Source organism: Electrophorus electricus, chromosome 18 (genome assembly GCF_013358815.1).
Source record: "Electrophorus electricus isolate fEleEle1 chromosome 18, fEleEle1.pri, whole genome shotgun sequence".
Lineage (NCBI taxonomy): Eukaryota > Metazoa > Chordata > Actinopteri > Gymnotiformes > Gymnotidae > Electrophorus > Electrophorus electricus.
The window spans coordinates 9,546,327-9,561,599 of NC_049552.1; the positions used below are offsets into that span (position 1 = coordinate 9,546,327).

General features: G+C 39.1%; 1 protein-coding gene across 1 annotated transcript; it reads left to right on the plus strand.

Annotated features, from left to right (window-relative positions):
* Positions 1–573: 573 nt before the first annotated feature.
* Positions 574–15,117, plus strand: phc3 (polyhomeotic homolog 3 (Drosophila)). The gene is given in 16 exon segments (XM_027020880.2): positions 574–842; positions 2,866–3,063; positions 3,299–3,460; positions 3,595–3,666; positions 3,822–3,947; positions 4,173–4,253; positions 6,727–6,886; positions 7,167–7,801; positions 8,135–8,303; positions 8,429–8,670; positions 9,101–9,248; positions 9,756–9,870; positions 10,070–10,208; positions 10,326–10,575; positions 14,275–14,297; positions 14,299–15,117. Coding segments are annotated over 15 exon segments (2,607 nt in total). The 5' UTR covers positions 574–842; positions 2,866–2,910; the 3' UTR covers positions 14,431–15,117.
* The last annotated feature ends 156 nt before the right edge of the window (positions 15,118–15,273 follow it).

Here is a 15,273-nt window from a genome sequence, read left to right on the forward strand (position 1 = left end):
AAAGTATAATATCGAGAACTTTTCCCACAAGAATGTTAGTTATATGGGCTTCAAATAACCATTTGAGTCAAATGTACCACAATACTCGTTTAATATTAAGGAAGTTTTAAAATGAACAGGCCATGTGAACTATTAAAGTCTTGCAAAAATCGTTTTATATAAATTCCTTCTTCATCCCTTCTTGTTGCTTTACATCTTTTTTAGAGAAAATTATTCAAGCAAACTGCATAACATTCAGTTTTTCACATTTGTAAATAGAAGCCAACACCTTTTCATCCATTCACAAGGCCAACCTCAAAAATCACAAGTAAATTAAGTCATATATGCCTATTTAAAAATAAACAGAAAGCAGACAGCCCGAAATATTAACGCGTGACGTCTTTTAACACGTTTACTCTATTACACTATTGAGGTATTTATGGTGGTCTGAGAGCATTTAGCCTAGGGAAATTTCAGCGCTGCAAAAAGTCCTCCTATACAGCAAGTGGTGCTGCTGGCTCTGAAATTTCTTTCCGCCTGTAACGTTTGGGGTTTTTTAAAAGTTCTTTTTAGCTCCATTTTAGAGCACTGACGCATTAGAATATGACCGGGGCAGTGGTTGTCCAAAGCAGCAGAGCAGGCACATCGCGATGGCTCGCGTTTAGTATCGATGTCAATCAGGTATCACAGACCACTGCTGTACCTCAGTTACGGGTCGGATAAACTGTCATACCTGGATTATTTGTCAAAGATGGAAACATAAATTATTGATGAAAAAAAATATTTAAGGGAAGCGAAGTCGTACAAACTAACGATTCTTTAAAAATCAAGATTCCTCTAAAATGTTGGTGTTGACTATAAAGGTAGGCATTTCTTATGTCACTGGTTATTTTTAGAAGGTCTTTACGCACTATTCTAAACGTTGATGACACAGACATGAGTTGTCATAAGATTAATAGACTCGTTGCCTGTTTTAACGACCTATGGGAACTTTGATTTAAGATGCGTGCTTATTACATTTCAGATGGACCATAACCATTGTACTTCCGCTTCTCATATTCATACAGAGATTAAAGACTTTAGTGATAAATAGCTATGCACTACACATAATGTGCAAAGGGTTTGAGCTATACGTGATAGGCGACATGAGTAATGCTTCTCGTATTCATATTTAAACGCATGATATTGCGCTTCCATGACGTATGCAGAAATGTATAGTACCATCCCAGACGATTAAAAATCCTTGCATCATAATATGACTTTTTTACACAAGTTGGAATCACGTAGTTCAAGTGGTCTAGGCCTACATAATGACGTGTATAGGCGATCCCTAACATTTTTAATCCCATATGATCACGCTGAATATGATCACACTAGACAGCTATAGAAGTTGAGTGTCATATTTTCCTAAATGTGTTTTTAGAAAGATTTATTTGCAAAACACAGTAAACAAAGTAAACATATGTTTACAGTGGGGTCATTTAAAACACTTTCTAAATTCCTATTGGTTATAATAGAAAAATGGGTAAAATATTTGTCTTTTTATGGTTTAATAGGACATACCGTACACCATTTGTTTAGACCTGCTGAACTTGACTTCATGCATCATCTCCCCTCAAACAGCTAAATCGAAGAGAAAATACCGTAAACAGATTTTTTCCTCTAGAAAAAAATAATTTATTCTGATTTAGTCATTTAGACGGCATGTATATAGCGTCCAAATATAGCGTCTTGTAATCAAAATTACAAGGAAGGAAGACTACTTCATTACTTTTCTAGAGTAATGAAAAAAAATCAGCTGTTTTATTTTCTAGAATCTACCTTAGGCATAGAAAATGAGCACACATGACCCTATACATGTATAAATCGAACGTTAAATATAGTATAATTTAAACAAATATTGCTTGTGTAGGTCTACATGGTCATTAAAATGGATAAAACGCATAAAGATTTTTTTAAAGTTAGTTTTACTTAACAAAAACGATTTGCACCACTTCGTTCAATTTTAATGTAAGACAAATGACTGCAGTGATTTCAATTTCCTAGAAAATAATCGACAAGCTTTTAAAAACTCATTAAGTTCACTTATGCATTATAAGGAATACGCCTTTGAAGATAAATTATTTTAACATGTATAGAAAGAGCAAGTGATGATAATATTGTCTATATTATTTTTTTGTCAAAATGCACGCGTTAGCTATAAATCAATGCAGGTAATATGCTTCCTCCCACAAGGCAAAAATACGAGAACAACTGCTTTTACATTGTTTAAAATGGCTAAGAAAGAATTCGAAGCAACATTTTAGTCATTAACAAGCCAGTGCTAATTTCCTTAATATATGACCGTTTTTCCACTTTTATAAGATCTTATTTTTAGATACTGATTTTGATTATATACATCTGTTGAACTACGACATGCAGGCCCAAAGTTTTACAATTACGTTAGTGGAGCCCAACAACTTTCGTGAAAAATTCGCAGATATCTGAAATCGAAGTCGTTATTCCACCACGAAAGTTTTTTTAATGGTTAACATCTACTGTAATATAGTCTAAGCAGTCTAAATTTCACCAGAAATTAGAAATATATCATAAATAAGGAAAATAATCATAAAAACTGAACTGGATAAAATCAACCATGGTGTATGAGAGAACTGACTTTGATTAAATCCTTCTCCACATGAGTGCATACAGTTATTCAACAACATGTGTATTCAGCATTCAAGCTGAAATAAACAGAACATTTTAAAGAAAATATATTTATATTACTTCTGTATTTTTCTGAAAGTTGTGTTGTGTAATTATGGTATTAATTGAAGTGTCTTAATTAATTAAAGTGTCCTATAAAGAAACTGCTTGATGCACATGATACTTTTGCCTCTTGCACAGACCACCCTCTGACTCCAGCAATCTAAGAGTGTTATAAGGGCAGTCATGGAGAGGGATGATAGTGAGGCAGCACCTGGTTCCATCACCACCACCACATCATCAGCACCCACTGGCACCCCAGCACCCAACATGTTTGTCTGTACCCAGGCAAACCCCACACCACTGAGCACCCATTTCGCAGACAGGAAGGCTGTCCAGGTAATTCAGAGCCTCTCTGCACAGCTCTGCACCACGAATGGGTATAAAAAAAAAATCTAATTTCTTGACCAAATATTTAAAATGAAGATAGTATAAAGAGGAGACCAAGAGGAAACTTTTCCATCTATTCTATGACAATAAGTAAATTACAGCAATAGATGAATAACGAAAAGAAGCAGGGATGTATGATCTACTTTTTTAAACTAAGCATGTGTATGTGTCCTTATTGTGCTAGGTGATCCAGCAGGCAATACCCAAGCCTGCAAATGTGACCACTCAATACCTACAGCAGGCATATGCAGCACAGCAACACCGTATTATGGTGCAGACTACGGCTGTGCATGAGCACCAGCAACCAACTGCCCTCACTACACACAGCCATGCCTCTGTCCATCAGGTGTGTGTGTATTAGAAAGAGAGAGAAAGAGAGTGAGCGGCATGGGTTGACACTGATCTAAATCACACCTTTTGCTAAGTCCTTACTCCAGTTTTATGTATTTTGTGCGTCTATATGTGTGTTGTTTTCACCAGGTTTCACAATCTAATAGTGGGCAATCCACCTCACCACCCCCAGCGTCAAATGGGAGTGCAGCACAGACATCAGTAACTGATTTTAGAAAATAAGTCACTGGAAACTGTTGATAACTCACTTGAGTGCTAAAAATATATCTAAAAATTAAATGTAAAAAGCATTTATTAAATTAAAGTATAGCATTTATCAAGCTTCTGAATGTCGCCTCTGCTCTATCACATCTCAGCCAATAAGACAGTTCCAGGCCACCCGCTCATCTGGCTCTGCAGGAGCAATAGGCCAGCATACCATGTTGCTAGGCAATAGCTCTTCCCCTGGGAGTCAGGCCCAGATGTACCTGCGCACTCAGATGGTGAGAAAGTCTCAGCATTTTAATGCTAAGCTCTGAGTTAAAAGCTAAAATGTGTGTGACCCTAGTAATCACATTGATCCAAATTCAGTAATGATTGAATGATTGGTTATGTAAAAAAGACTTTAGAAAACTATTATGGTAAAAGCTGGCATAGGCATATATTTTATCATACCTTATGGCTTTAAAGCTTGTTCTCCTCTTCTCCATCTCTCTTCTGTATATCAGGTGATTCTGGCACCTGCTGCCTCAGTAAGTGCTGATCCACCTGCTTTGACCTCAGTGTCCTCCCAGCCAGGCTCCACACAGGTGAGAGCTGCCTATAGCCATTCAGCCTGTGAGCTGGTCGCAGTGGTACCACCAATCAAAATATTGCTGCTTGAACCACATCAAAAATAATACATCATGTCCAGATTAAGCTGGTGCAGGAAAATTTTATACTTCTCAAGTTATAGTAGATACATGCTATAAACATAAAGGACAAAATCATTTTTACAACTTAGAACTTATTAAAACAGTTATTTTCTATGTGGTATAGTCCAGTTTTACCAATAGCTTTGGAAAATTTATTTAGTACTAAGAAACTTACCTTTCCTGTGCTGTTTCCTTGGGGCCAAAGCACAGTCAAAAGGGGCAATTACTTAAGTCTTTAAAACAATTTGACAAGAAAGACCTCTACTGGAGTATTTATATTGCATCCTATGACCACCAACCACAACATACACCAATCAGCCATAACATTACATTCCTAATATTGTGTAGGCCGCCCTTGTGCCACCAAAACAGCCTTGACCTGTAAGGCATGGCCCTATAGTATCTGACACCATGATATTAGCAGCTTTACTTTTAAAAGCATTACCTTTTATGTAATGTAAGATGTGAGATGGGGCCTCCATGGATCAGACTTGTTTTTCCAGCACATTTCACAGATGCTTGATTTGAGTGAGATCTGGGGAATTTGGAGGCCAAGTCAACACCATGAACTCTTTGTCATGTTCTTGAAACCATACCTGAACAATTTTTGCAGTGTGCTGGCATTATTTCCTGAAACAGGCCACTACCTTTAGAGAATACCATTGCCAGCTGGTACATGTCAAAATAACATCTACATGAATGCTAGGACCTATCAGAACATTGCCCAGAGCACTGCTTCCACCAGTTTGCCATCTTACCATAATGCATCTTGGTTACATCTCTTCCCAAGGTAAGTGATACACATGCTCCCAGACATTTACATGATGTAAAAGAAAACATGACTCATCAGACCAGGCCACCTTCTTCCTTTTGCTCTATGGTTCATTACGGATGCTCATTGTAGGCGAATTGTTTGTGGTAGACAGGGATCAGCACTCTCACCGCTCTGCAGCTCCTTTCAAAGCAAGCTGAAATGCAGTGTCTTCTGACACATTTCTATCATTGTTTTTTCTATCATTCTATCGTTATTTTTTCCCCAGCAATTTGTGCTACAGAAGCCACCGTTCCCCACATGCATCAATACTGATTGTCACTATTGCTGATTGTATGTTTCAGAGATACTCTGCCCCAGTCACCTACCCATCAAAATCTGGCTCATCAAGGTCACTGATATGCTTACACTTGGCCAATTTTCCTGCTTCAAACACATCAACCTTAAAAACTGACTGTTTACTTGCTGCTTCATATATGCCATGACTTGATGGGTGTCACTGTAATGAGATAATCAGTGGTATTTATTTTGCCCGTTAGTGGTTCTTATGTTGTGGCTGATCTGTGTATGTCTTCCAGAGTCCCGTGTTATATTATAAAAACTAAAAAGCTATTTATTGCTGTTATGCATGATTATACACTTAAATCATTTTTGTTTGATACACCTATAGCTGTACCTAATAGACTGCTATAGAATTTAAGGCCAATTGTAAGTCGTAAACCACCAGTGTTAGCAATATGATGTAAGCTTACTGATTCTACTTGAGTCCTGTATCCCTTTTGTAATGTTCCAAACAGCTAAGACACTCACAGATAAAGGAAAGAAGTTTATTTATGCTGAGAATGTAGTCAGAGGGAGAATCCAAAACACCAGAGAGCAAGCCACTCCAAAAATCCAATATTCAGAGAGAGAAATACATGCAGGCAAAAAAAAATCCAAAGAAAGAGACAAGAGGCAAAAATCCTAAAAGCACAATACAGGCAAAGACAAACAAGCAGTCAATACACAGGAGGAAGAATAGTGGAAATACATCTACAATAGGTTTAAATAAGCATGGATAATAGAAAACAGGTGAATTCAATAGTCAGGCAAGGATGTAAGTGATTGGTGGAATGTTGCCCCTTGCTGTGAAAAGGATTCTGGGAAATGTAGTGATATTGATTGTTAGCTGAGCTGGGTAGAAACTAGTTGCATGACACTTTTGGTACATTGTTTCAACTTAATTGGCCTCTATTATGAGTGACCTGGTTTTGAACAAATGGCAGGATATATATTTATGTTAACCTACGTTTAGATGCACTCATGCACAAAATATTCAGACATCATCTGCTCTGTTTTGAAAACAGGTAAATTCATGAAAGAGGTCACTGGAAACATGGAACAACAATGCAGAGGCAGAGACCAAGACAAGTTACTAATTAAGTAGAATTGATTGAAAAGCATGGTGCCACCAGGCATGCAGAATTAAATAATCATTGTAAATGGTAGGAAACACTGATAGTTGTAACGTCTTTGATGTTGTAAATGAACATGTTAAACATGAGTACTCCCTGTTGTCATTAGCTGGGATGACTGAATAATTTATGTTCTTCCAAGGTTTCAAGCTTATCCATGTGCACGCATCTGCCAGGAGCTCTTACTGCTGCTCCAAGTGTTCATCTTAAAGTTACCTCTCAGGGCCAGTCACTCCCCAAAATGTCCCTATGTCCCCTGAAGTCAACACATCTGTCCCAAGCCCTTGTGGAAACTTCTAGCAGTAAGTTTGAATAAAACAAAATCTCAAAAAAATAAAAAATAAAAATAAAAAAAATAAAAAATCTCTAAAAGGCTTCTCTCACTGGATCTTGTTTAAGAGATTTTTTTTTTTTTTAACCTAAACCAGAGTTTAGGTAACTAAACATTGTTCAACAAGAAAGTTCAACTTTTTATTTTGTAACAAGTGGCATGCTAATCATTGTCTGAAAACTACTTTGGTGTGGAAATGAACCCCTGCTGAAGTGCATAAGTTCACAGAGGTGATCCTTTCTCCCCTGCAGTGTTCACTCCGATGCAGTCCCATGCTGTGGTGCGCCAGCAGTTGCACTGCACTCCCAGCACCAAGGTGGCAGCACCGCAGCTCATCCTGCAGAGCAGCACAGCTCACAGGCAGGTGCAACCAATTGCCTTGCAGGTCACTCCACAGGATAGGGGGCCTCCTCCCCTCTCCTCGCTTACCCACACCACACCTGCCCCTGCTGCTCTCTTATCACAGCACTGTGAAGTCCTCTCAGTGTCCACCCCCTCCGACCAACCAGCCAATCAAAGCTCTGTACAGCAACAAGCTGTGGTGTCCACTTCCACACTTCCTCCAAGCTGTTCTGCTCTGTTAGATCCTCCATCCCTCCACCTGGGCCCAGTGGTGGAGCCTCGGGCCCAGCCTCTGCCCCTTAGCTGCCCTCCTCCCCACAACATGGCCTTTCCCAGGCTGGCTGTCCCTCCTGCCTCTCTGCAGAGACTCTCCCTGCGCTCTGTACACACTATAGCTATGCAGTCCGACAACATACTGGTCCCAGACAATGAGCTACCTGGAGCTGATGCTTTTGTTCAGCTGCCCTTCCAGAATCTTTCACCTCCACAGACTGTGGCAGTGGACCTGAAGGTGCAACCACCAACGCAGAAAGAAGATCCTTCAGTGAGTCCGCTAATTTTTGGTGATACCTCATGTTGTAATGTGGTGAACATTAACCTTACTCCTGGAGACCTTCTTGTAGAATTTAGAACCAGATTGTTCATCATAAAAGATCCAGCCTTCTATAAAATTTTGTTAGTTATATGATTTGTGCTGGAACTGAACTCTGCAGGTAGGTAAACTCCACAGTAGGACTGATTACTATTGGAATGGTCTACCAGGCTCTAATCTTTATAACCAGCTCTAAAAGTTTAAGAACTAGAGGAGCTGGATACCAATGACATTAAGACTATTATAATGTGTTTGAAGTGTTGAATATTTTTGTAATGTCCACAGTCAGAGGCAGTCCAACTGCTAAAGGAGGAGGAGCAACATGCGGAACAGGTGCGGGGGGAGCAACACACATTTCCCCCCAAGAGCGGGACCCCCACACCTTCAACACTGCCCTCTCTAGCAGATCTACAGACTTGCTGTGACAGCCTGATACACTCAAAAGACTGCACAGGTGCAAGGAGCTCCAGCCTCCAGCCTCACCCTCTTGCATACACTGCAAAGACATCAGAATATTTCATACACAATCTTGCATTTTTAGCACAGAACCCATCCCCCAACAGCAGTTGTTTTTTGCAGGCCTGGTGGAGCACTCCTGCTTGCAGTCCAGCAGATCCATGATCCAGTTACCAGAAGAGCCTGCACTCAACAGCATCCCCCCATCCCAACTCTGTGCTGCGGTAAGAAGTTCCAGCAGGCTCCCTCCAGCCAGCCTCCCAGCGAGCCCGGAGGGAAAGCCCTCTCAGGCCACCATTAGACCCCACATCCTCACACACCTCATTGAGGGCTTCGTCATCAGAGAGGGGCTGGAACCGTTCCCGGTATGTCCACAAGATGGCATTACAGCCATTCAGAGTCACTTCAGCTATGATAAAACCCATGGTGCTAAGTCCTGCTTGAGAGAGAAATGATTCAAGATTCAGTAGTTTTATTGTCATATGCCCAGTAAAAAGTCAGTTACACTGAACAATGAAATTCTTATTCTGCCTTCCTTTTCCATTCAAGAAAAGAATGATTTAAAAATATATAAATATGAAGGAAAAAGATCGATACAAAGTAAAGGATAGATACAAAATAGAAGAGATATGTACATACGAGTTAGGCTGTCCAGTTAGAACACTCTTCGTTGGAATATATCTCTTCACTTACTGTGCTTAAGGCACAGTAATAAGAACAATGCCATCTTTATCCATGCAGTGGTATTAAATGGCTAGCCTTGATCTGCTCTGATAATTGTGTGCTGTTCCACAGGTGGGTTGCACGTCTCTGGAAAACCAGCAACAACCCAGGTTGCCTCAGGACAAAAAGCTCCCAGCAAATGCAGCACCAGCCTGTCATGACTTACTCATGGACACAGAGCAACCAGCATCAAACATAGATAACATCACTGCTGAGGATGGTGAGATGTCCTTGATTTAGTCTATGCAGTTATGCTTTGGCAAGTTAGTGACATACCCAGCTGCAGGACTCTCTGGAGCAAATCATCTGCATTGGATTGTGGCCAAATGTATATGTACTGGATTTGGGTTTAGAGCTGGGGTTATATGTGTGCTGCTCAAGGGTACATTGCTCATCAGTGACAATGATCTATAGACGATAAAGACTGAAGTTATATAACTAAAGATTGCAAGTTAGAGGTGACGTCTGCTTTGGATAACAAACATTTCATTGAGGTAAATGTGACACAGAGCAGCCTGACAATTTTGATCTGAACTGCAGTTATAGTATATCACCATAAATATTTTAGCAAATCATCAAATTTGTCTATGCAATCACATAAAACAAATAGTAGCAGTGAAGTCTTCAGCATAAGTATGGTGTCTGAAGGGGAGTGTGCATGGGGTGTAAGAATTTGATGTGCTCTGAATAAATGTGCTCTTAGGGAATGCATGTGATGTGTTTGTAGAGAGACTGATGGAGAGTTTGTCAGATGAACTGCAATGTGAATTCTGTGCGAAGAGGGGCTATGCTCATTCATTCCTCCGCTCCAAACGCTTCTGCTCCATGACCTGCGTCAGAAGGTACAAAAAGCGACAGCTGATCTTATTACTACTGCCCAAGTCAGAGTGGTGAAGAGGTGGTTTAGTTTATTATAACTAAACTTATCTTGGTAGTCCTTGTGCAATACCCACTTTACTAACCGCAGGGTAGGAAAGTCTTTAGTTACAGATCTGATTGGCAGAGGGATCACTGCTCTTCTCCATGTTTCTGACTGTGCAGGTTCAATGTGAGCTGTACAAAGCGCCTCAGCATACTAGGGGACCAAAGAGTGAAGCGCTGGCCAAACAGACCCATGAGCCGTAGAGGGCGTCCACCCAGTCATGTCAAGCATAACTCACAGAATCACTTCCTTATGCAGGTCAGAGAGAGAGAATGTTTTTAATGTTGGTCTTCTGACTGGGAGTACAGCACTGTAATGCTGTATATATTAGTCATGTGTGCAGACTCATGATGATGTTTCACTGTGAGTTTGCAGCTTCATGGATCCTATAGACCTGACAATACGAAGCAACCAGCCAACTCTGTATCCCAGCGTGGAGGGAAGGAGAGTGAGGAAGAAGACTCTCCAGGTCCCATGACGACAAGACTGCGTCTGCAGGCAGACAGAAAGAGAAGCCAGGAACAAGGAAGTGGGGACATCTGCACCAGCTCCACCTGGCTGTCAGACTCCTCCCCTACACAGTGGAGTGTGGAACAGGTCTGCTCCTATATCAGCTCTTTACCAGGTACCTCCACTTTCCCCTAAGAGTATGCTATAAGGCTGATAAAAAAATAATAATAATTGAAACACATATACATACACAGACACACACATACACACCTATTTGGACAGTAAAATAATACTTGTAATCTTTACACCATCATGATGCATAGATGGAAGTGTAGACTGTACATTTTTACAGTCCCTTGATTTTCACAGGCTCAAAAGTAATTAGACAAACTACAGATTCTAAATATGATTATTTTTAATATTTGTATGCAAATACTTTGAAGTCAGTGACTGCCTGAAATCTGGAACCCATGGACATCACCAAATGCTGAGTTTCCTCCCTTGAAATGCTTTTCCAGGCCTTTACTGCACCCGGTTTCAGTTCCTGCTTTGTTGTGTTATTTTGCAATCAGTTTTGTCTTCAATAAGTGAAAATTGGGTCTGGGTCTGGTGACTGACTAAAGAACATTCAATTTCTTTGCCTTAAGAAGCTCTTGGGTTTCTTTTGTGTTCATGTTTTGAGTCATACTCCATCTGTAGTGTGAAGTGCAGTTTTGTAGGATTTGACTAAAAAGTATAGCTCTATACAGTTCAGAATTTATCCTGCTACTTTTATCACTATTCACATCACCAATAAACACCAGTAACCTAGTTCAACTGGCAGCCATAGATGCCATAACACTGCCTCCACCATGTCTGACAGATTAAGTGATATGCTTCAAATCATGAGTCATTCTTTTCTTTCTCTATACTCTTCTCTTCCAATCATTCTGGTACAAATCAGTCTTACTTCTGTCTGGCTAGACAGAACTGGGCTTGTTTTCTAGCAATGTCTAATCTGGCCTTTCTATTCTTAAATTTACAATTGGTTTGTATCTTAAGGCAAACCCTCTATATTGACATTCATTAAGGCATCGCTTCATTGTAGATTTTGACAGTGATAAGCCTACCTCCCCAAGAGGCTTCATTCACTTGCATGGCCTCACTTAAGTCAAATGCAAATTCAGAACTTGGAATCAACCATAGACTTTTTATCTCATTAATTTGTCATGAATAAGTGAGAGATTAGGCTACATCTGGCCATGAAACTGCTTATCAGTCAATCATCAAATTATATTTAAGCCTGTGAAATGTAACTACTATGGAAATATGGCTGTAATTCCTAAACAGTTAATGTAATATTTTTGTTAAATCCCTTGAATTAAAGCAGAAAGTCTTCACTTCACCCATATCACAATTGCTTCATTTAAAATCCAATGTGATAACCAAAATTTGTGCTAGTCTCAACTTTTGGCCTTCACAAAGCTTGCTGCTTCAGTTTTTATGGTGGCAATTTGCATTAACTCTAGATTGTGATGAGTGATCAGATTAATTGCAATTAATAGCAAAGTCATTCCTTGCCATGGAAATTAACTTAACAAAAATTACTGCATTCCAGCCAATGTATTTCAGCCATGCCACAAAATGGCCTGCTAACAATTTCAGTGATGATCTTGTTAGCTCAGGAGAAAGTGTTAATAAGGACAACGCATCTGATTTAATTCAACAATTTATTGAGTCAAGAACTTTAAGAAGAGAGGATCAATTGCAGGGAAGAAGGCTTCAGGGTGCCCAAGAAAGTCAAAAAAGCACTAGGACTGTCTCCTAAAGAGGATGCAGCTATGGGATCGGGTCCCCACCAGTGCAGAACTTGCACAGAAATGGTAGAATGCAAGTGTGAGTGCTTCTGCACGCACAGTGGGGCGAAGGCATTTGGAGAATAGCTTGGTGTCAAGAAGGGCAACAAAGAAGCCACTTCTCTCCAAGAAAAACATCAAGGACAGACTGACGTATAGGGATTGGACTACAGAGGACTGGGGTAAAGTTATTTTCTCTGATGAAGCCCCCTTCAGACTGTTTGGGACATCTGGACAAATGATTGCCTGGAGTAGAAAAGGTGAGTGCTACCATGAGTGCCGTGTCATGCCAACAGTGAGGCACATTCATGTGTGGGGTTGCTTCTCATCTTAGGGAGTGGCTTTGCTCAAAATTCTGCCTAAGAACACTGCCATGAATAAGGAATGGCATCAAAACATCCTCCAAGAGCAACTTCTCCCAACGAGTCATGAGTCATGCCAACAGAGAGGCATCCTGAGACCATTCATATGTGGGTTTGCTCAAAGTTTTTGCCTAAGAACACTGCCATGAATAAGGAATGGTATCAAAATAGAGCAACTTCTCCCAACGATCCAGGAGCAATTTGGTGATGAACAATGCTTTTTCCAGCATGACAGAGTACCATGTCAAAAGTGATAACCAAGTGGTTTGGAAACACTGAAATTTTGGGTCTGTAGACAGGAAACTTCCCAGATCTCAATCCCTTTGTGAACCTGTGATCAATCCTCAAAAAGAGGATGGACAAACAAAAACATAGAAACTGTGATCAATTCCAAGCACTGCTCAGGCAAGAATGGGTTGCCATCAGTCAAGACTTTGCCCAGAAGCTGATATCCACCATGCCAATTGAAGAAGGCTTAAAAAAGAAGGATCAACACTGTAAATATTAAGTCTTGGTTAATTTGGATGTATTTGTCAAAGTATTTTATTTATAAAGTATTTCACTATACCATATAAATATCTGAAAAGTGTGTGTGTATATATATATATATATATATATATATATATATATATATATATATATATATATATATATATCTATATCTATATCTATCTGAGGCAGTAAAACTTTGTGAAAACCAAAATTTGTCAGTCTCAAAACCTTTGGCCACAACTAATTATAATTATACATATATATATATACACATACATATATAAAAAAATACACATACACACATGAGAAAATGTGTTTGCCCCTTTTGTGATTTTTTTTAATTTTATTTTTATTTTTTTGCATGGTTGTCACACTTACATGGATGAGTCGTTGCTGCGCTCTTGGGGTAATTTTGGTTGGCCGGCCACTTCTGGGAAGGTTCACCACTGTTCCATGTTTTCGCCATTTGTGGATAATGGCTCTCACTGTGGTTCGCTTTACAACCTTTTCCAGACCTCAATTAGATCTCAACTACTTTGTATCGCATTTGTTCCTGAATTTCTTTGGATCACAGCATGCTGTCTAGCTTTTTTTTTTTTTTTTTTTTTTTTTTTTTTTTTTTTTGTCTACTTCACTTTGTCAGGCAGGTCCTATTTAAGTGAGATCTTGATTGAGAACAGGTGTGGCAGTAATCAGGCCTGGGTGTTGGCTAGAGAAATTGAACTCAGCTTTCTAAAGATCTGATAAACCACAGTTAATTTATGTTTTAACGGGGGGGGGGGGGGCAAATCACACTTTAGGGTTAAATTTGTTTCTAAGACAATTCTAAATATGAAAGATGACAGCCCACAAAAAGATGGAGTTACAAAATAAAAAGAATACATTAAAAAAAACTACAATTGAAATGTCCCTTCAGAAAATAGTTTTCATTCAGAAGTCTCTTACCCTACAAGTACTCAGCATGTATGAGAATTTCTTGAAGAGATCAAAAGTGGTGCCTCATGAACCTTGTTAAGAGAAGACTGAAGGCTGTGCAGTGCTGTCATCGCAGTAAAGGGTGGTGACTGAATAATTCAAAATCCATCTATCTATTTCTTGGTTTTGATACTTCACTGTTTTTCTAAAATGTAGAAAATATAAAAAATGATATACACATACACAAAGATTTGTTTGGCACTCCTGCAGGATGCCAGGACATGGTGATGGAGTTTCCGATCTCAGGAGATTGATGGCCAAGCCCTGCTGCTACTTACAGAAGAGCACCTCATGAGTGTCATGAATATCAAACTGGGGCCAGCACTGAAGATCTGTGCTTATATCAACTCCCTCAAAGAGGCTTAGGTATTGGACCTTCCCAGTATACTTCCCTGAGAAAGTCATCAAGGGGATTTCTGAGGTCTGAAGTATAGTCTCCTCCAATATTGTTTGATTGAAAAAGATTGATGGAACAGGTCATGGGGATAAGTGTCATCTTAAACCCATAAATATCTAGGCCACATGGGCAGAGAATGAGATTAGCCCAGGTAAAGGTGACTCAAGTGTCACACACGTCCGGTTACACAAGGTCTATATGAAGGGTGGGACCTTTTTGGACAATATCCATGGATAAGAAACACATCATTAACCTTAGCCTTAGCACTTGGTTTTTGACCAGGTGTGATGTAAAAGGTAACATCATGCAAACTGGTAAATTTCATTAATTGTGATTAAAATGTCAAATACAATCACTGGTAAATAGCAGTCCCTTCTTGGTGCAGTAAGGATTGTAAAAGCACTTTTCTGACCAAACACTCACTTATGTGCTGCAATGTAGGTAAAAAAAAAAAAAGAAAGAAAAGAAAAAAAAAAAAGTTGTTTGTATAAGACTTAAATAGATGATTTTTTTTTTTTAATCAAGTGTTTGCACACTGGTATGTCTACTGTAAATTGAAAAATAAAGATTTGTTGTTAAGTAACCTTCAGGTTTGTACAACTCCTAAACATTTTAATTCAACAACAAATGGAAATACTATTGCATTTTATTTTCCCATTGTGTATTTCAGCAAACCATGATGATCAAGAACTGGCATGACTTGAATTAACCTACAGGAATTTGGTAAATAAAAATAAGTAAATTAAATTAATAATAATATATATATATATATATATATATATATATATATATATATATATATATTTTTTTTT